The sequence below is a fragment of the Colossoma macropomum genome, unplaced genomic scaffold, assembly GCF_904425465.1.
Source record: "Colossoma macropomum unplaced genomic scaffold, Colossoma_macropomum, whole genome shotgun sequence".
In the NCBI taxonomy this organism is placed as follows: domain Eukaryota; kingdom Metazoa; phylum Chordata; class Actinopteri; order Characiformes; family Serrasalmidae; genus Colossoma; species Colossoma macropomum.
Genome location: NW_023494806.1, coordinates 2,129,346 through 2,151,253, shown reverse-complemented (window position 1 = coordinate 2,151,253; position 21,908 = coordinate 2,129,346). Strand labels below are relative to the sequence as shown.

Sequence of the window (21,908 nt, the reverse complement as noted above, 5' to 3'; positions counted from 1 at the left end):
TACATATACAGATAGAAAGAAAGAGAGGACAAATGAGACAAAAGTGTGTGTGTGTATATATATTACATATATTACATTATATTACATACAACCACAGACGCATAATCTATATAGAGGAAACTAATGATGCATTGTCCGTAATTAATATTGCTCTGATAGAGACGTATGAGTAACACAAGTAATGTAATTCTTATTACGTCAGTAACTGATTACAGTTGATGATTACAACAATTTAAACTGTAACGCATTACAGGAACATCACTGCAACGCGTTCCTTCGCACCATGCCCCCCCAGCACTGCCAATAATGCAGGGTATTCTAAACGTCCCTGTTGCGGATGAATAAAGACGGAAAGTCACCGTCTCTCCGAGCTTCAGCCACTGTTTCTGTTCAGAAGTTTTTCCTGCTGATTCAGGCGCTGCATTTTCCAAACAAACAGAAAAATCATCACAAACCTAAACAAGCTGACTGAAACGTGTGGGGAGTTCCTTCTATTGCAATTCTTTATTTCATCTCCGCTCTGTGTGTGTGTGAGTGTGTGTGTGAGTGTGTGTGTGTGTGTGAGTGTGTGTGAGTGTGTGTGCGTGAGTGTGTGTGTGTGAGTGTGTGTGTGTGTGGTCGCTGGGAAAGTCAAGGTGTGAAAATATAATGAAGTTTTGGAATGGCACTGCGCCTCATGACGACGGCTTAACCACACAATAATCCCTTCAGAGAGCGAGAGAGAGAGAGAGAGAGAGAGAGAGAGCGAGAGAGAGAGAGAGAGAGAGAATATTCTCTGTCAGCAATCCAGTCCAGATATCACACAAACTCAGTGACTTATCCCAAAACAAAAACAAAGGCCGCAGAAGTGTGGAGGCCATGAGAATCAATGATGAACGAACACTTCTACATTCCTGCCACACAATATAACACCCTGCAGACGTTACAGAGTCTTGACACTGATGCACCGAGCTGCTTGTTGCTTTTCCATTAGCGGCAACGCTACAGCGACAAATTGCAACAAAAATGACGACAGTTCGTCTTCTCGCGGACGCGGAGAGCTCCTGAAGACCCTGGGAGATACAACCATCCTGTTACAGCTTCCCCAGACTGCCTCCATGCGCTCTATTAGCTCTGCCACCTCATCATTACCATCACCTGTGTCTTGTCTATAGTTCCATCTTTTTCATTCTGTGTGGTTTTGTGTATATTTACAGGCTTCGCTCGCCCCGTTGTCCTCACATGGTTTTGTGGTTGTGTACAGGAACACGGGAGGGGTTTTAAGTCTAGGGTGCTTTTTTGCTGCTTTTTGTCCCTAATTCAAAGTCAGTTCACTTTAATTCAATTCAATTTACTGTCATTATGTGTCAGGATGGGTTATTATGTTTTATTAAATTTGTATTTATTTTTATTGATGTGAAGCACTTTGTAGCGCATCTTGGAAGCGCTATATAAATAAATGTTCACATACTTACTATGTAACACAATGTGCGGCACATATGTAAACAAAAAGGATTGCAGCTTCACCAAAAACGTTGCAAGGGCATAAGTGCATACATGACATAAGTAAAGATAAGGACATATACAGCATTAGTACATTTAAAAAAAAAAACAAACGTAACAGCACACATACAACTTTACATTGAGTGAGGTATTAAGGTATTTGTAATAGAGCTGATGTATTGTAATTGTATTGTACTGTAAACTTCTATTTAAGTTTTCCACATTTTTGCTACAATCAGCAAATAAATATTGCGCATTTATTGTATTGGCGCATAAGTGTTCTCTCTGTAGAGGACGTGTTAACGTAAAAAAATCAACAAAACATTTGGTGCCCAAATCTTTATACAACTGTATAATCTCAAGGCACAGTAATGACTGTTTCAACTACAACACATAGCAACGTTAGAATTGGCTACAGCTGGAATCTAAAAAAAGTAGAGCTTCCATTCTTGATACACGGAAACAGGTTTGGTTGGTATTGCTATGAGGTTGCTATGGTATCCCAGGTGGTTGCTAAGGTGTTTGCTTTTTTTGCTGTTGGATGAAAACCTTGTATCTCCAAAATTGTAACTTTAAAGGAGAAGGAAAAAACCTGCTTTACTTTTAATGGAAGGTAACATAAAAGATTTTACTTTTTTCAAAAAAAAAGTGTTTTTTTTTCATTTCTATTGGTTCATTCATCATGAAATGTTGACACAGTGTAAAGGGCAGATGATATTTTTAAATTTAGTAAAAAAAATGAAAAATGACAAGGACACTGACACACACACACACACACACATACATATATATATATATACTATTATATATATATATATATATATATATAATATATATATAATAGCTGTTATATATCTCCAAAATGGTAACTTTACAAGAGAAGGAAAAAACCTGCTTTACTTTTAATATAAGTCAATGGAACCAGATATTTTTCCAAGTCATTTCAGGTCGTTTCTTTTAGTCCCATTCATCGTGACATTTACACACAATGTAAAACACAACAAGCATTTTCAGATCATGTCAAAAACAGAGAAACCTCAAAATTGGAGATATGAGGTTTTCTTCAGACAACAGCGATATATATATACATGGAAAATGTGCTGTAGATGGTTATATATAAAACCTTTTTGAAAAGTGTTCTATATAGCACCAAAAAGTGTTCTTCTATTGTAAAAAGCCTGACATTGTAACAATAGTAAAACCCTTTTTGGTGGTTGTATATAGAACCATCTACAGCACAATCTCCATCAATCTTAAGAACTGAAAGAACCATGTAATCATGCAAAGGGTTATTTGAGTGTTCATGGCTCTATATAGAACCATTTTTTTACTAAAGAACTCTTGAAGAACCATCATTTTTGGTTAAAACTGCACATCCAATCAGTTATAAAAACACAAGCAACCTATGTGGTTTTAGGCTTTATGGTCCTACAAAGTTTCCTGGTCATAACTCAAAAGCTGTGGGACGAGTAGTGTTAAGTTTTTCACCATAGAATAATAACAAGAAGACAATGAAGACGGCAGCTCAGCTTATTCAGGCCAAATTATTAAGAAGATTTTTTGAAAAACAAGCCGCTCGACTTTTGGCTGTTCATCATAAACATCAGACTCATATGTGCACGTACAGGAAGACTCATACTCGGGTATGTTAAACCTTGGTTAACATGTAAACCTCTTAGCCATCATCGTAAATCGGCTAGGTTTGGTGAAACTGAAACTGAAAAAGTCTAAGCTGGTTGTGCTTCGTGAGACCAACGTGGAGATCTAGCAGCAGCTCTACTGTAATTTTAGCTTTGCCTAAAACAGCCTGACACATAAGAGTCATTCTGACTTCATCTCAGGATCTAATCTGGATTTGAGAGTAATGAATTTAGCTCAGATATCCAGCAAATAATAAGCAACTCTACCTGCTGTGGGGTGTAAACCTAAAACCACAGCACGCCCTGAAACCGCAGTTGTAGACGTGCTGCCGGCTCTCAGGTTCTGCAGATGGATGACGTTGGAGACCCTGAGGAACGGCGATACGAAGCGTACGAGCTATAAAGCAAAACGCATAGCCAACGAATGCGACAGGCTCAAAGAGACCCGTCACTCTGAGACATGGCTCGCTTTCTTTATGGCCCTCTCAGGGCTACAAAACGCTCATAACTCTCATCTGACCCGCTCCACTGGTGATTTGTTCCACTTGCTGGACCCAAGGTTGACCCCTCCCTTCACAACTCAAACTTCTACAGAAACAGTGGAAGTGACTCCTGCTGATCTGCACCTAAATGCTTGAAAGAGATGGTTTGGGCAAAAAATCGCTCAGTCTGAAGTTTCTTTCCTCAGTTTTAGCACTGAAGCTACAAAGCTAATGTAGCTAACACATAATTATAACTTATACACCACCAATTAGCATGGTGCTAACAGCATCCCTCCTCAGTGGAGATGTTATCTAAAAGATTTGATTGTGTTTTTGATACTGTTTGACACACAAATCGCTCAGTCTTAAGTTTCTTTCCTCAGTTTTAGCACTGAAGCTATGAAGCTAATGTGGCTAACAAGTAAGCTTATACCCCATCAATTAGCATGGTGCTAACTGCATCCCTCCTGTGTGGAGTTATCTAATATATTTGATTACGTTTATTTATTTATTTATTTATTTATTTTTGACACCAAATGACACATAAATCAATCAGTCTGAAGGTTCCTTCTTTAGGTTTAACACTGAAGCTATTAAGCTAATGTAGCTAACAAACAATTATAGCTTATACCCCACCAATTAGCATGATGCTACCTGCATCTCTCCTGTGTGGAGTTGTTACCTAATAGATTCGATTGTGTTTTTTGACACTCTATGAAACACAAATCCCTCAGTCTGAAGTTTCTTTTTAGTTTTAGCACTTAAGCTACAAAGCTAATGTAGCTAACACGTAATTATAACTTATACACCACCAATTAGCATGGTGCTAACGGCATCCCCCCTCAGTGGAGATGTTATCTAAAAGATTTGATTGTGTTTTTGATACTGTTTGACACACGAATCGATCAGTCTGAAGTTTCTTTCCTCAGTTTTAGCACTGAAGCTATGAAGCTAATGTGGCTAACAAGTAAGCTTATACCCCATCAATTAGCATGGCGCCAACTGCATCCCTCCTGTGTGGAGTTGTTACCTAATAGATTCGATTGTGTTTTTTGACACTCTATGAAACACAAATCCCTCAGTCTGAAGTTTTCTTCTGTAATTTTAGCTCTGAAGCTACATAGCTAATGTAGCTAACAAGTGATTATAGCTTATACCCCATCAATTAGCATGGCACTAACTACATGCTCTGTGTGGAGTCGATATTTAATAGATTCATTTATGTGTTTTTGACACTGTTTGACACACAAATCGCTCAGTCTGAAGTTCCCTTCTTTAGCTTTAGCGCTGAAGCTACGAAGCTAATGAAGCTAACAGGTTACTTATACCCCATCAATCAGCATGGTGCTAACTGCATCTTCTCTGTGTGGAGTTACTATCTAAGAGATTCGATTATGTGTTTTTGACACTGTTTGACACACAAATCGATCAGTCTTAAGTTTCTTTCTTTAGTTTTAGCGCTGAAGCTATGAAGCTAATGTGGCTAACAAGTAATTATAGCTTATACCCTATGAATTAGCATGGTGCTAACAGCCTGCCTCGTGTGCGGAGTTGTAATCTAACGGATTCAGCTGTGTTTTTTGACCTTGCATGAATGTATACATGAACACAAATCTTAATTCAGCCTTCAAGATGGCTGCTATTGTTGTTAGCTATGCTAATGTCTTTTTATTGATTTTCATACTTCTATATTTTCATTTATATAAACTGAGTTTTTATGAAAATACATTTGAAGTGGACTGTGTTGGACAGCACTTGGTCTTTTTTCCCTAGTTTGTAAATTTTGTATGTCATGTTATTGCATTCGTCAAATTTAATACTTTTTATAGTTAATTTTATATTTAACCATATTTTTAGTGTCATACAGTGTCAGAAACCATATAATCAAGTCTATCAGAGACACTGAACAACTCTACACAGTTTTAGGCAAACGTTCAGGGATTTAGGTACCATGATAGTAAGCTTCTATTACTTGTTAGCCACATTAGCTCTGGTGCTAAAACTAAAGAAGCAAACTTCAGACACCAAACTTACCCAAGGACTCCATTTCCCAGAATCCCCTAGGAGATCATGTAACTGTAGAACCTCCGCAGTCCACCTATCACCTTTCACAATCACCTGAATACAGATCCGTTTCACCTGTTCTATGACTGCTTTAGCTTAGTTTATAGCCCAGGCTTTAGACTAGATACTATGCGAGGTGCTGCCAGAGCAGGTTAATGAGGAGTCTGGCCACTTCCTATTTCCTCCGTTATATCAAAAGCAGGACTGCTAAACAGCAGAGGGCACCAGCAAGGGAGTCCTCAATGAATGGGAGCAAAAGGAGCTCAACAGCTAAAAACGAAAACTTAAAATAGTTTCTAATCACTTATATAGAACTTTTCTTTAATTTTAGAAAGTAGAGGGATGCATTTCAGTAAAAAAAGCAAAGAAAACTCACCTGCATTTTTCCTTTTTTCTACAGCAAACAGGATTTAGGCAGCAGGACGCTAACACTACTGCTGCTGAGTGCTGATCGGTTGGCGAGCGGAGCAGCTCATTGGCTGTTCGCGCTCACTGACATCATGAACGTACATGAGGCGCCGTTTTAAACTCCTACAACTCGAGTTTAAAAGCTCTTAAAATATAACAGTGGTGTTAAAATGTTTTATGCTGCTCTGTGTTCAGGAAATGATTGTATTCTTGTACATTAAAAATGTTTAAGCATTTACAAACTATGACTTTGCTCAAATGTTCCATATCAACCCATTCATTTTGGACTCACTCAGGAGCGCCCTCTAGCGTTTGAGAAACCCGGAAGACATTTCAGAGTAGTAACTCTCCTCCCTACAAATTCTCTGGTGCTGCTGCTCCTAGTAGAGCTACTGAGCTGTTTCCTGTGTGTTATTTTGCCATACTGTGTTCTGACCGTGTTTCTGGATTATTTGGGTTTTTCTCCTTTTTTGGATTTGGGTGGCCTGATCACTTTTTTTGTTATGTTTATCGTTCTCTGTCTTCTGTCTTTTTTGGATTTGACCTATGCCTGTTTACTGACTACGATTCTTGCCAAACCTTTTAAAAGTAAAGCCTCATTTTTCCTGTTTTTTACCGTGAGCATCTGGCTGGTCCTGTCATGTTACATCTAGGCTGATCATCTACATTTGGAGTAAAAAGGGAAACTGTGCAAATTTGTTTTACCGAACTATCACTGTAAAACATTTCTCAGCGCACGACTCCAGCTTTGAAATCAAAGTCTGTCCCAGTGGGACAGCCGCCTTATTTAGACACTGATAACTCCAAGGTTAGTCGATAGATTGAGATCTGGAATTTCAGCAACTTATTAAACCAATTCGACCTTGACGATGCTGATAATATTACCACGTTGATAAGAAGTTTTTACAATTTCAGGGTCATTTATATCATTAATTCCAAGAATTAGCATTAGCAGTATGCTGACAAGCATGTCAGAGTTGCTGCTGTGCTGAAAATGATGCATCCAAGTAACATCTGGTCAGTGGTGGTCCTACGGTGGTCCTTTTCCATTGATGGACATTTGAGAAAGGCTGACAAACTGTACAGTGCACGTGTATTGTGGGTGTTTCTGATAAAATGGCCAGTGAGTGAAAGCATTATTTCATCAAGTCCACTTATGACAATTTTGTGTTTTTATGTATCACATATAGTCAAAATTAATTTCAACACAAACATTTTCCGACCTCTCTTTCTCCCTTGGAATTAAACAGACTGCACTTTTAAGATTGATACATGTAAATGAGCTCTGTTCTGATTGGCTGCCCTGTATTGTGCCTGAGGGTCAGGATTATGATGCTGGCAAAAAGCAGTCCAGGCAGAAACGCCGCTTATAACTTCAGAGTGAATGGGAGGAGCTAAATGACTGTGGGTGGATATGTCGCTGTTGTCGGAACAAAACCTCGCATCTCCAAAATGGCAACTTTACATGAGAGAGAAAAAAAACCTACTTCCCTTTTAATGTAAGTCAATGGAACCAGATGTTTTTTCCAAGTAATTCTGGGCCGTTTCTTTTGGTCCATTCATCATGAAATTTACACACAATGTAAAGGCCAACAGGGATTTTCAGATCATGTCAAAAACTGAAAAACAACAAAAATGGAGATACGAGGTTTTCTTCCGACAACAGCGATATATACATGAGTCCATAGTTGCGAAATCACTAAACCAATTAATTCAAAACAGGCTGTTTTTGCAGCTTATTTTCCATATATGGACTGTTGTTTAAACATTAACAATGTCAACATGCTACATTAAACTTTTATTATTAAAAAAATGAGGAAAAAAACTGGTGCATTGCAAAGATTTCAACTTTTCAAATCTCAGATAAACTACATTAGTGTTGCACCGATACTGATACTGTATCGGTATCGGCACCCATACTGGCACTTAAACACAATATCGGTAACGGTGATGGGGATACCGATACATATGACCGATACCACAAAGCAATTTCTGACGCGTACATGAGCGCAAGTAGACAGAACTTAACACGTCAGCGGTGTGGGACGACGAACAGCAGTGAAAATGTTGACGGCAGAATCTGTAACGGCAGTTTTTCAGTAATCACTCGTCTGCCGCTGTGTGGTCATTTACAGTCTGAGTTAATGTTGCTGAGAGAGCAGAAGGAACTGCCGGACTCTCGGCACAGTGATAGCATTTAGCCTCGATTTAGCCTTTAGCATAGCAGCCCATTAGCCGGGCCTATGCGTCTGCTAGCCCCGCCTGTGGTGCGCCTCCGTCGGTCAGCTGCCTCACCCAGCAGCGGGGTCTCGCAGCCTGACGCTTCAACCAAGCCAAAAAAAAAACACTGAAAGTCGCTGATACTGACAGCGAAACGACAGTGATATTTACTGAACTGACGCTCTCAGATGCAGCGCAAGTGAACAAGATGCACGTATGAAACAAACGACTGATGTGAAACAATATTCAGCTTCGTTTTTGAGACAGAGAAGCTGCTGTGTGCTGATGTGTAAACACCACAGGTTCATCTGTAAACTGTTCAACTCTGTTTTTATCTATTTTGCACAATAAAGACATTTTACATTTACTTAAGATGTTAAACATGGTTCTCATTACTAATTATATAACAGTACTACTAAATATATTTAGTATCTTATAAATATAATCCAACAAGTAAATGCCTTCTAGACAAGCGGAGTGTGTTTCATTTGTGACACAGAACACAGATTTTACCAAAATAAAATACTGTAAAAATATAATTGTGTAAATATTATGACTTACAGGTGATTTAGGTTAGATAGAGTTAGTATCGGTATCAGTACTCGATATCGGCCGATACTAAAGGATCAGGTATCACTATCGGTATCAGAAGGAAAAAATGGTATTGGTGCATCTCGGAACTACATATTGTGATGTTATATCTTCCCCCATATTTCCCACCTCCAGTTTCAGTGCTATGACTGATTCAGAATCTGCACTTCCACTCTGCTCTGCTACATAAAGGCCTGTTTCTACTCAACCACACCGCAGTGTTTATGAAGTCTCAGGAAACTGGGGATTCACCTGCAGAACTCTGGAAATCTTTACATCTGGGAACTGTTCACATTCAGAGAGATTTCACTCTGGGGTTTCTGTGGCAACGGCCTAAATATTCCACAACGGTAGCGAAAAAACTCATCTGCCATGGCGCATCCGGGGTAAAACCGTGTTCCTGCTGGGTTTAGCCTGGGCAAACAAAGCCGAAAACACTTCAGAGGATCTACAGCAGTCTCTCTGACAAACACACACCCCGAGTCTTTCGCTCGTCTGCAGCCGGAGCACTTCCCAAAGGAGTAGGACCTCAGAAAACAAAAGAAAAACTCTTTTTCATGCTTAAAATTCATTAAAAATGTGTAGCAAACATTGCTTGGTGATTACCTCTGTGGCTCCTGTTATACTATGTGTCCAAAAGTATGTGGACGCCCCTCCTAATTATTCAGTTCAGGCGTTTTGGCCACATCCATTACTAAGAGGTGTATAAAATCAAGCACATAGTCATGCAACCTCCATAGAGTACAATAGAGTACAATGGGTCGTACTGAAGAGCTCAGTGACTTTAAACGTGGCACTGTCATAGGGTGCCACCTTCGCCACAAGTCAGTTTGTGAATTTTCTACCCTGCTAGATCTGCCCCTGTACAGCATGTGCAGCATGTACAAATCTGTCTATGCCCTCTATCATCACTCACTACAGAGCTACAAACTGCCTCTGGAAGCAACACCAGCACAAGAACTGTGTGTCAGGAGCTTCATAAAATGGGTTTCCATGGCTGAGCAGCTGCACACAAGCCTAAGTTCACTATGCGCAATGCCAAGCGTCAGCTGGAGTGGTGTAAAGCGCCGCCACTGGACTCTGGAGCAGAGGAAACGTGTTCTCTGGAGTGATGAATCTCTATCTGTCAGTCTGATGATGAATCTGGGTTTGGTGGATGTCAGGATAACGTTACCTACCGGAATGCAGAGCCAACAGTACAGTTTGGTGGAGGAGGGATGATGGGCGGGGCTGTTTATCAGGGTTTGGGCTCTCAGTTCCAGTGAAGGGTGATGTTGATGCTGCAGCACAAAGACATTTTACACAGTTATCTGCTTCCAGCTTTGAGTCAGCAGTTTGGGGAAGAGCCTTTCCTGTTCTAGCTTGACTGAGCTCCTGTGCACAAAGCAGCTCCATAAAGACATGGTTTGACCAGTTTGGTGTGGAGGAACTCCAGTGGCCCTCACAGAGTCCTGACCTCAACCCCACTGAACACCTTTGTGAGGAACTGGAATGTTGATTATGAGCCAGAACATATAACCCTGATTCTCCAATCCTCACCCTCACCCTGGCCCTAATCCTCACCCTCACCCTGGTGCTAATCCTAATCCTCACCATGGCCCTAATCCTCACCCTCACCCTGGCCCTAATCCTTACCCTAACCCTGGCCCTAATCCTCACCCTCACCCTGGCCCTAATCCTTACCCTAACCCTGGCCCTAATCCTCACCCTCACCCTGGCCCTAATCCTCACCCTCACCCTGGCCCTAATCCTAATCCTCACCCTGGCCCTAATTTAAATCCTCACCCTGGCACTAATCCTAATCCTCATCCTGGCCCTAAACCTAATCCTGGAACTAATCCTAATCCTCACCCTGGCCCAAAACCTAATCCTGGAACTAATCCTAATCCTCACCCTGGCACTAATCCTAATCCTCACCCTGGCCCTAAACCTAATCATTGGAACTAATCCTAATACTCACCCTGGCCCAAAACCTAATCCTGGAACTAATCCTAATCCTCACCCTGGCCCTAAACTTAATCCTGGCCATAATCCTAATCCTCACCCTGGCCCTAATCCTAACCCTCATATGTTTTTGTCATGTTACTGAGAGGCTGTTGAGTGTGTTTCCTCTAAAAGGACCCTCAGAATGAAGCGTCACCGAATTGTGTGAAACTTCTTTTCACTTTGAAAACCAATGAACCTGTCAGGGACGCCTAAACGTCTGCAGACGACCGTAAACAACTCAAACACTCAGACCTGTAACAGCTACAGCGCAGTTATGACGGTATTCGTGTCTGTAGCTGTTAATGAGGCTGTGCTAATGAAGCTGAAGGATGGCTGTGTGTTTCCGCTGGTTTGGGTAATTTTTACTTTGGCTTTTGTCTCCTGGCCCCGTGTGGCATCAGCAGCTGTTCACTACAGCGTCCAAAACACACGACCTTGCAGCAAGTTCACACACACACACACACACACACACACACACACACACACACACACACACACATTCACAGTGTATCAGTAATTTCTTTACATTATAAAAGAATTTATATAAAGAATTTCATTACAAATATGGATCAGCTTGTTTTGCTGTTGCCATAAGTATAATCCATATATTATGTATGAAGCACTTTTACTTTTAATTGTACTTATTTGAGAAAATAAATGTTTAGCCTTTTATAATGTGCCTCTTTAACATGCACTCTGATGCTCAGCCTTCAAGGCGAGTAATGGAAGAGCTCAGTGTGGAGATATAAAGGGCTCATATCAAGGAAAGCTAAATTTTGTTTATTTTTTTAATAATCAATAATAATAATAATAATAATCATAATAATAATAATCATCATTTTTATTTATATAGCACTTTTCCTGCCGGTGGCAGCCCAAAGTGCCTGACAGACAGGTGATAAAGTTAAACAGTTATACAAGAAATTATAAGTATTCATTTAGAATCATATAAGAAAATGACAATTTTAAGAAAAAGTGTTTGATGTTGTAAACTTTGAAAAAAGACGGTTCTTCCTGGGTTCTTTAGTAAAAACAGAGGATTTCACAAAAAAGGTGACGAATTTGTATGTATGACTATGAATCCTTCATAAAATTAACAATATAAACATTGAAATAAGAAAAGCGATTGTTTACTTTGTTGTTACTGGAATATTATTATGACTTTTATCTTCTTGTTATTTGCATTTTTATTGTATTTTTTTTTCCTTTTTTATTTATACTTTTATCTTGTGCTTTTTAATTGTAATTATTAATATATCCCCTTTTCTTTTATTTATTATTTGTTTATTTTTATTTTTTATCTTTGTTCTCTTCTTCCTCTGTTGTTTTTACTTTGTATGTATGAAAGCTGCTTTATAAATAAACATTATTATTATTATTTTTTTTTATTATGACTGCACCTTATATATTTAAAATATATATTATGCATAGAAAAAACCAAAAACTCTGTACACTATAAGAATATTTTACACGTATTGCACATAGAGTACTGATTATATTGCACATGGGCATGGTGATGAATTAACAATATAAACATTTTTATTGTATTCTTTCTTTTTTATTTATACTTTTATCTTATGCTTTTTAATTGCAATTATTAATATATCCCCTTTTCTTTTATGTATTATTTGTTAATTTTATTTTTTATTATCTTTTTTCTCTTCTTCTGTTGTTTTTACTTGTATGTATGAAATGTATGAAAGGTGCTTTATAAATAAACATTACTATTATTATTATTATTATTATTATTATTATTATTATTATCATTATCATTATTATGTTATGACTGCACCTTAGAGGAAAACATAAAACACAGCTTTCTCACACATGAAAGAGTTTTGCTAACAATTCGCTCTAATCCCAGCTTCGTCGAGTTTACTCAGCTGTAAGTGACAGACTAACTCTACTTCCTTTACGAGCATCCAAAACAGGCTTCAAGATAAGAGTCCCAGGAAACAAGCACTAGAAAATGGTCACTGAACATTTATAAACAGACTCCAGTGCAAAAATATGGACCCTAAAAATCAATCAATTAATTAATTACTAAATAAAGACCATCCAACTGTAACGACGATATAAAATTGATCAGATCTGAAAAGCCTGAGTGGAGCATCCATAACACACGCGCTCTCCAGTACAGTCTGAAAGAATGATTTACAGCGTTCAGTCTAACCTACTGCAGGGCTTCACATGCGCCGTCTCAGAGGGAGGCCCTGCGGGTTAATCGCCATCTCCACCCTAACTGGATCCATTCTCCAGCCGGACGCTCTCCGTCACCTTTAACCCCGGCCATAATGGAGGCTAACAGCAATACAATCCATCACCAAAACACTCATATTCCACAACACCGCTCACACATTACTGTCCATCTCCACACTCCTCCTCCACTCTCTCCATCTCCTGCCATTCCTCACCAAGCTCTGTTTCTGCGTTTCCACCACTGCGACGGTTTGTGAAAAGCTAAATGAACGTAGTCGATCAGCCAAGACATGTTTGGTGTCTGAAGGCCACTTCTTTAGCTCTTTCACTACAATACCCAGCATGCATTATGCATTATGCAAATCCATACAGCAAGACTTGATGTTCAGCCTCATAGCATTAGCTATCTGGCTTCCGTCAGCATTAACCCTCTGGGGTCCATGAAATCAAGTCAAGTCAAAGTCGTTGTCACAAAGCAGCATTACAGAAATATCTGGGTCCGAGCCCCCATGAGCGTCGCCAATGGCGACAGTGGAAAGGAAAAACTCCAAAAGGGGAACCCATCCTCCTCTGGTCCACACCAGATAGCAAACAGCATGAACTCACCCGTCTGTCAAATTCTCTGTTTCTACAGGGAGATTCACTCGAAAGAGGCCCTGAATATTCTGTAATAACTCTTGCTAAGACGAAGCAATCTGAACAAAACAATGTGCAATGTGCTCCTCAGTATATGGAGCTTCGAACAAGCCGGGATGCCCCTGCTTCGGAGACATGAGGTAGGTGCCGGACAGCCGTTGTGACGTTTAACCTCCGTTTGCAACTTCCGGGTGCAGACCCCCCGTACCCCTTCACTCAGTCACTCAACTTCTCATCAGGATGGTGGCATACAGTACTGGGCAGCACATCTTCATGGTGCAAACCTATTGGGTCACCAATTCCTTTAAGCGATGTCAGAGTGAATTTAGGAAGAAATATGGTGTTTGTGATGCACCCTTAAAAAGTGCTATTCAGAAGATGGTACGGAAACTGGAAACTATGGGATCATTGATCCCTTCTCATGGCTAAGGCCATCCGAAAATGTCGCAGGACACAGTCGATGACGTGCAACATCGTCTGCAGCAATCGCTTACGAAACCTCATATAACATATACTGAGGAGCAAATTGCAAGTCGGTTCAGATTGCTTCATCCTAGCGAGAGTTATTACAGAATATTCTGGGCCTCTTTCGAGTGAATCTCCCTGTATATCTGTGTTTCTGTATCTTTGTGATGATACAGCACAGAAATCCAGTTCAAACACTTCCTGAATCTGTAGAGTCGCCCTTTCCATTCCATCTTATCTTGAGATCAAACGAGACTCACATCCGGAGTTATGAGCCTATGAAGAGGGGCAGAGATACACGTCATCTGCCTGTATACTAATGGTACTCTACACAAGGATCAGATTCCTTGTAGTAGCATGTAAACAGAGACTTTTCATTAGATTGGTGAGTAAAATGAGAATATAAACACCTCAGTCTTCTATAATTGGAATGTATTCAATCGGACTGGTAAATATCTTTGCATGTAAACACAGCCAGTGATGCACAAGCGCGATGCAAACTGGGCAGAGGACGCAGATTTGGCTAGCGACAAGTTCAACACGCTCAGAGGAGAATGCGAACTGCGAATTCTGTTATGTTAGCGAACTAGGGGTGTAACGGTACACAGAGGTCACGGTTCAGTTCAAACAGTTCAGTATGAGTTCGGTACAATGGGGAAAAACCAACAAAAGCACCCAGTTGCAGTGAACATGGAACTCCCAAGTACCAGGAGGTATTTCACACACCGGCCTAAAGGTGGTACAGTGGTGAAAATGGTGTATATTTGTTTTGCTTTAAGAACTAAGAGATCCCTGCTAAATTGACCAGCACAGACCAGTGAGGCCTGGTCACCAGCTAAACCAGCACATCGCTGCTGTCGGAACAAAACCCTGTACCTGCAAAATGGTAACTTTACAGGAAAAGCAAAAAACCTACTTCACGTTTAATGTAAGTCAATGGAACCAGAATGTTTTCGAAGTCATTTTGGGTCGTTTCTTTTGGTCCGTTCTTCATGAAATTTACACACAATGTAAAGAGCAAGAGGTATTTTCAAATTATGTCAAAAACTGAAAAACAAGAAAAATGGCAATAATATGTTGTGTTTCGATTGCTGGTATGCTGGTCAACCAGCATGACCATACTGGGTGACCAGCTAAAGCAGCATCAGACCCGCATAAATCAGACCAGTTTAGACCAGCATGGACTTTGTGCTGGTCTGTGCTGTGTTTGTCAGCAGAGCTATGAGGTCTCTCTTTATTGCAGTTGCTAGTTTTCCGAGAATCACAGTGAATATTGACACAGCGAAAGAAAAGGCGCTGCTGTATTAGGAATTCTGTGCTATAGGTTATGTGATCATCTGATTGCGCTGTATTTCTACTCATTACTTCAGTTTTCCTGCGTCATTGTTTACGTATAAAGTCATAGTATAATAGTGCTGTAATAGCGTATTCATTCTACGGTAGAGCTCTATAGGATGATCCTGTGCTAAAGATTTCCATTCAAAACTCCATTAAAGACGTTTAATCACGGACGGGCCTGCTGGTCAGCGTGCAGACATTAAAAATGAGAATTCAATAAATCGAGAGTTCTAATATGAAGGGATATTACTGCAGCACCATCTCACCAACTCACTGGAACTTCCTTAGTTTTCTTCATTTATGTGTTCTGTATCTGAATGCCTATAAGACTGCACCTCAAAAAGACGACCAGGGATGATACGAAACAATAACAACAGGCTGCCCACCTTCTAAAAAAAGTGTTGGATTAAAAAATATTCACAAATATAGAGAAGATTCAGACATAGTTTCGCTTAAATGTTATTTTAGTGGTAAAAAACAGACAGGATAAATGTAAACTGGTAAAACTTACCAAAGTTAACATAGGTAAAATAAAAATAACTAATATAAATACTAAAAAATATACTAAAACCAATAAATAATGACTAAAAAACTATTAAGAATTACCAAATTTAACATAAGTAAAATAAAAATAACCAATAAAAATACTAAAATATACAAAAAACAATAAATAATGACTAAAAACCTATTAAGAAATACCAAATTTAACATAAGTAAAATAAAAATAACCAATAAAACTACTAAAATATACTAAAAACAATAAATAATGACTATAAATAAAGAAGAAGTAATAAAACAAAATTCAAATAGGAACTAAGATCAAATAAAAATGCAGGCTGAGTGCTTATAGATTAAAAATGGCCAGAAATGCATTTGTTAAATATATTTTTATGTTGTATTGGTTTGTATTGTTATATTATTTATTAATTTTATGTAGTTTTAACAAAAGATACAGGTATAACTAAATATTTATAGGCTGAATGAACAGTACTGACTTTACATTAACCATGTACGTCTGCAGTCAGACTCTCACACACAATGTATTTCAGATAAACAAGATATCAGATCATAACTGCATTTTCACAGAGTATCAATACCCACAACACTCGCTTCTGTCCTGTTAAAGGGTCATCTGATCGATTTAAAATGAAGATGCTGACGGCTGACAGACTACATCTGGGGTAAAGGGGAAAATCTGAAAACACGCTTTTACTACCTTTTCCTTTGTATTTTATTTTTAGAATGTATATGTTATTGTCTCTTTATTAATTACCACAATAAATAATTTTATTTACATTATTTTAGGGCTCTATAAACCAAAAGAGTTTGAGGTGCACGATTTGGAACAAATGACCAAAGCTCATGTTTTATTAGTTTTAGATGCACATCGTCCGTCTTGTCAGAATGTAGAGTCCCAAAGTCCCAGAGAGAGAGAGAGAGAGAGAGAGAGAGAGAGAGAGAGAGAGAGAGAGAAAGAGAGAGAGAGAGAGATAAATTACTAAAGAAGAGAGAAACTGATGTAACTCTGCTCCTTTTACCTTTATTTAGGTGCAGCTGCTGCATTTATAAAACTTCTGCTCTGCTGTGTGTGTGTGTGTGTGTGTGTGTGTGTGTGTGTGTGTGTATGTGTGTGTGTGTGTGTGTGTGTGTGTGTGTGTGTGTGTGTGTGTGTTCTTGTATATGCTATATTTGATTTTTTACATTTTTGTCTCTATGAAGTACATTTGGCTACTGACTATGCGGATATAGAAACACGCAGAACTAACATAATGCGTTATGATAACATCGAGCAGTTCGGCATTATTGATGTAGCTCGAGACTCGATTTGGTCTCACTTTCTATGTGTGATGTAATGTCAGTTTATATGACAGAACGACTGGGAAATGTTAGCAAGTCTTTAGAGTAACTTCAGATACTGTAGTTCATCATACAGTCGCGAGCGCTTGACTTAAACGTAGGTATTGTGATATAAACTGAGTCTGTTCTACAGTTTCTCATTAGGCTGAATGAATAACCGACTCTAAATGTAGGTATTGTGATATAAACTGAGTCTGTTCTACAGTTTCTCATTAGGCTGAATGAATAACCAACTCTAAATGTAGGTATTGTGATATAAACTGAGTCTGTTCTACAGTTTCTCACTAGGCTGAATGAATAACCGACTCTAAATGTAGGTATTGTGATATAAACTGAGTCTGTTCTACAGTTTCTAATTAGGCTGAATGAATAACCGACTCTAAATGTAGGTATTGTGATATAAACTGAGTCTGTTCTACAGTTTCTCATTAGGCTGAATGAATAATGACTCTAAATGTAGTATTGTGATATAAACTGAGTCTACAAAAAACACAAAAAAACAGTCTGTTACAGTTTCTCATTAGGCTGAATGAATAACCGACTCTAAATGTAGGTATTGTGATATAAACTGAGTCTGTTCTACAGTTTCTCATTAGGTTGAATGGGCCGTAAAGCTTGTCCAATCCAGCACCAGTAACTATGAAAGAAGGACTTTGTGGGCGGAGCCTGGAGAGGGGAAATACACAGGTACTTTATTGTGAAACAATCTGCCAATCAAACCATTTAAACTTTCTGTGCTTGAACTGATTCAGCGGCAACTCCAGCTTCCACAGAACTACCGAAGTTCGTCTACTGTTATTAGCAGACGTGACTAATTCGGACAGCATGGCTGTGAGAGATGGTGAGCGCGGGCTGACCTTGGTCAGTCGGGGGGAAACACTCTGTCCTTTTGCTGCTGGACTACACACGGCCACGCTGGCACACAGTGTGTGTGTCCGAAAACTGGCCAGGGCTGATGGGTAAACCTGGCATCTGTGTGTGTATATGTGTGTGTGGACAAGCCAAAACGCTACAGCTGCTGACCAAAAAAAGACCGAAAGTGGACAGAATGAAAGAAAAGCAAGGTCTGTGATGAAGTCAGTGTGAAGTAATGTGTATTCATCATGTTCCACTGACGTCACTATTTTGGTTCTGTAGTAAAGGCAATTGTTTTATTTAGAACCATGAGTTCTGTCTTGCATGGTGAAATAGTTCTTCAGATTGATGGAGAGTGTGTTCTATATGGGACTATGCAGAACCTTTTTGAAAATGGTTCTTTATAACACTGAAAAAGGGTTCTGCTATTCTTACACGCTTGACATCAAGACAATAGTAGAACCCTTTTGGTGCTATATAGAACCATATCCAACACATTCGCCATCAATCTCAAGGACCATTTCACCATGCAGTGGACCATTGAAGCATTTATTGGTTCTTTATAGAACTCATGGTTCTAAACAGAACCGTTCCCTTTACTAAAGAACCCTTAAAGAACCATCTTTTTTTTAAGCGTGAAAATAGTATGTATTCATCATGTTCCACTGCCACTATTTTGGTTCTTTAGAATGAAATGAAAACGATCAACTAACTTCTAAGACTGAGGTGTTTAAAAACTCCAGCAGCACTGCTGTGTCTGATCCACTCAGACCAGCACAACACACCACCACCACGTCAGTGTTACTGCAGTGCTGAGAATGACCCACCACCCAAATAGTACCTGCTCTATGAGGGTCCATGGGGGTCCTGACCACTGAAGAACAGGGTAAAAGGGGGCTAACAAAGTATCAGAGAAACAGATGGACTACAGTCTGTAACTGTAGAACTACAAAGTGCACCTATATAGTAAGTGGAGCTGATAAAATGGACAATGAGCATAGAAACAAGGAGGTGGTCAGAATGTTATGCCTGATCGGTGTGTATGAAGAAATGACGAGGTAGAGGTAAGCTAAGGCCCAAGAGCAGTGTGTGTGTGTGTGTGTGTGTTTGAGTAAAAGGTGTGTATGCTGACATTGAGCGTCTTCTCCTTGTGCAAATTGATTCTGTCCTAATTGAGCGCTTTAAGAATCGATTAAAATGTGCTGTGCAAACACACTTTAACAGATCCGTCTGAGAGGGCACCTGCACCCGCGCCAACTCACACACATACACGCGCACACGCTGCCAAGACTGGCACGCGGGAGGAATCTGATTGTTAAAGGCTTTTAAAGAAAGAGAGAGAGAGAGAGATAGATCCTCATAAAGATGATGAGGCGTGCGTGTACAACTCAGAAAACAGCGCCAGAACACTCCGACCTCTCCACAGAATCAGCATCACTCAACACTGCGAATTAATCCACTCTTATTTTGACACATCGCCTCCAAACAGCCCGCATTATAATACAAATTCACTGCCCTAGCCAGGCCCCGCCCACAAATGTGCACTTCCATAACTACTGTTGGACAAACTTTACAGAAAAATCCCAATCTAAGAGAAACTGTAGAACAGACTCAGTTTATATCACAATACCTACATTTAGAGTCAGTTATTCATTCAGCCTAATGAGAAACTGTAGAACAGACTCAGTTTATATCACAATACCTACATTTAGAGTCAGTTATTCATTCAGCCTAATGAGAAACTGTAGAACAGACTCAGTTTATATCACAATACCTACATTTAGAGTCAGTTATTCATTCAGCCTAATGAGAAACTGTAGAACAGACTCAGTTTATATCACAATACCTACATTTAGAGTCAGTTATTCATTCAGCCTAATGAGAAACTGTAGAACAGACTCAGTTTATATCACAATACCTACATTTAGAGTTGGTTATTCATTCAGCCTAATGAGGAACCTTTTTTATCTGCTATTTTAATGCTAACGCTAATAGCTGTTGTTAGTGTCAAGCTACAATGGATTTAATGGGTTTTACGTCATTTTTAGCAGCTCTATCAGCATTTGAAAGCTGGAAAATGGGAAAATGAAGCAGTACATAGTTGGATATCCATGTTAGCTTGTTCTCAGTCGTTTCCTGGCCGCAGACGGGGTTGAGGGGAACTTTTTACTCTAACAAGTCTCAGGGTCAGAGCTAGCAGCTCTGAGGTGACACCCAGACACTTTAGCGCGCTTCTCACTGCAGCAAAATCACAGTGAAGCACCAAAACACTGCAGCATTTATTAGTAGCTTCATATTAAATGTAGCAGGAAAAAATGTGGCACCTTCTCACTTCTTAAAAGCATATGGACCCTGTTTCACCCAAAATGTTCGACATTACAGCCTCAAACACAACATTGACCCTTACTGACTGCATTTTAGCTCAATCAAACGAGCTGCTTTTACTGCTAACTGGATGTGTTACCTACCCAGAGGTACCAGGTAGCAGCCAAAGTGCATGTTTACATACATTCTGACTTGGTCTACCTACATTTAGAGTGCATTTTTAATTCAAATTACTTTTGAATATGTGCAACAGGTCACACTGTTAGGATAGATCAGGTGTGGCGTGTGTTTGTTAAATTTTGTTTTTTTTTTATTTTATTTCAGTTTAAGTAAGTAATTAAGTTTATTAGAATGAATCAGATTGATAGCTTAAGCAGCCAGTTCACCAGATTCAGCTGTTTTTAATGATGTTAGCCAGCTAACTAAAAGTCATAAGAGACATATCATGACATAACATGGCTGAAGTTGCCCTAAGGGACTTGCTAACATTGCTAGCTTGCTACAGTGGTGGACAGTAACTCAGTAAATGTAATTCGTTTCTGTACTAAGTAGTTTTTTTCGTGTATCTGTACTGAAGTTTCCATTTTGGGTGACTTTTACTTTCACTCCACTACATTTCAAAGTCAAATATCTCACTTTTTACTCCACTACATTATGAGAAATCTGTCATTCCTTTCGGTTTATGTGTGTATAAAAAACATAACAGGTCAAAACGAAAGAAGCACAAAGCAAAAACACCAATCAGGGCACAGCGCCCACTTTGTTTTGAGCTTGTTTTGACCTGTTGGTCATACCGACCCAGTGCAGCACACGGTTCAACATCAGTTCAGCAGCGTAAAATTCTGGGAGAGTCTATTCAACATAAATGATGAACTAACCTAACTTTGTGTAAACAGACCACAATATAGAAATATGTACTCATATGCAGTTGAGACTGACGGGTCTTTTTTATGAATTTATACAAACACATTTCATTTTATAGTAAATTAGTTTTGGCTAGTTTATGTTTATGAACAGAGACCTACAGATGCAGTTTAGTAAAGGAAACTCATTTGTGAATCTGAGTTTAAAGTTTTTATTAAACTTAAACTTGCAAATAAATCTTAAACTGAAACTTTGCTTGTTTGTAAAAAGTGATTTCAGAGCCACTCAGTTCTACCTGATGGAAACTGTTTGCCTTCAGTGTTTTGTGCTGATGATAATTTTAATAGACATCAGCGTCACTAATTAATGACTCTATTAAAAGACTGGTTTACCAAGAGAGACACTGGAGTATTTTCACCTAAAATGAGTCAATGAAGCGAGTCTTGTTATAAAAATGATAATAGGACATTAAAGCCATAATTAATCTTTTAGTACT

General features: G+C 39.2%; 1 protein-coding gene across 1 annotated transcript in view; it reads right to left on the bottom strand.

The window, feature by feature from the left end:
• Positions 1-21,908, bottom strand: part of si:dkey-215k6.1 (transmembrane protein 132D) — a 266,900-nt gene that overhangs the window by 236,118 nt on the left and 8,874 nt on the right. Inside the window, exon 3 of the mRNA XM_036599061.1 lies at positions 3,390-3,519. Within this exon, the coding sequence (XP_036454954.1) occupies positions 3,390-3,519 (130 nt within the window). The remainder of the gene's footprint in view (positions 1-3,389; positions 3,520-21,908) is intronic.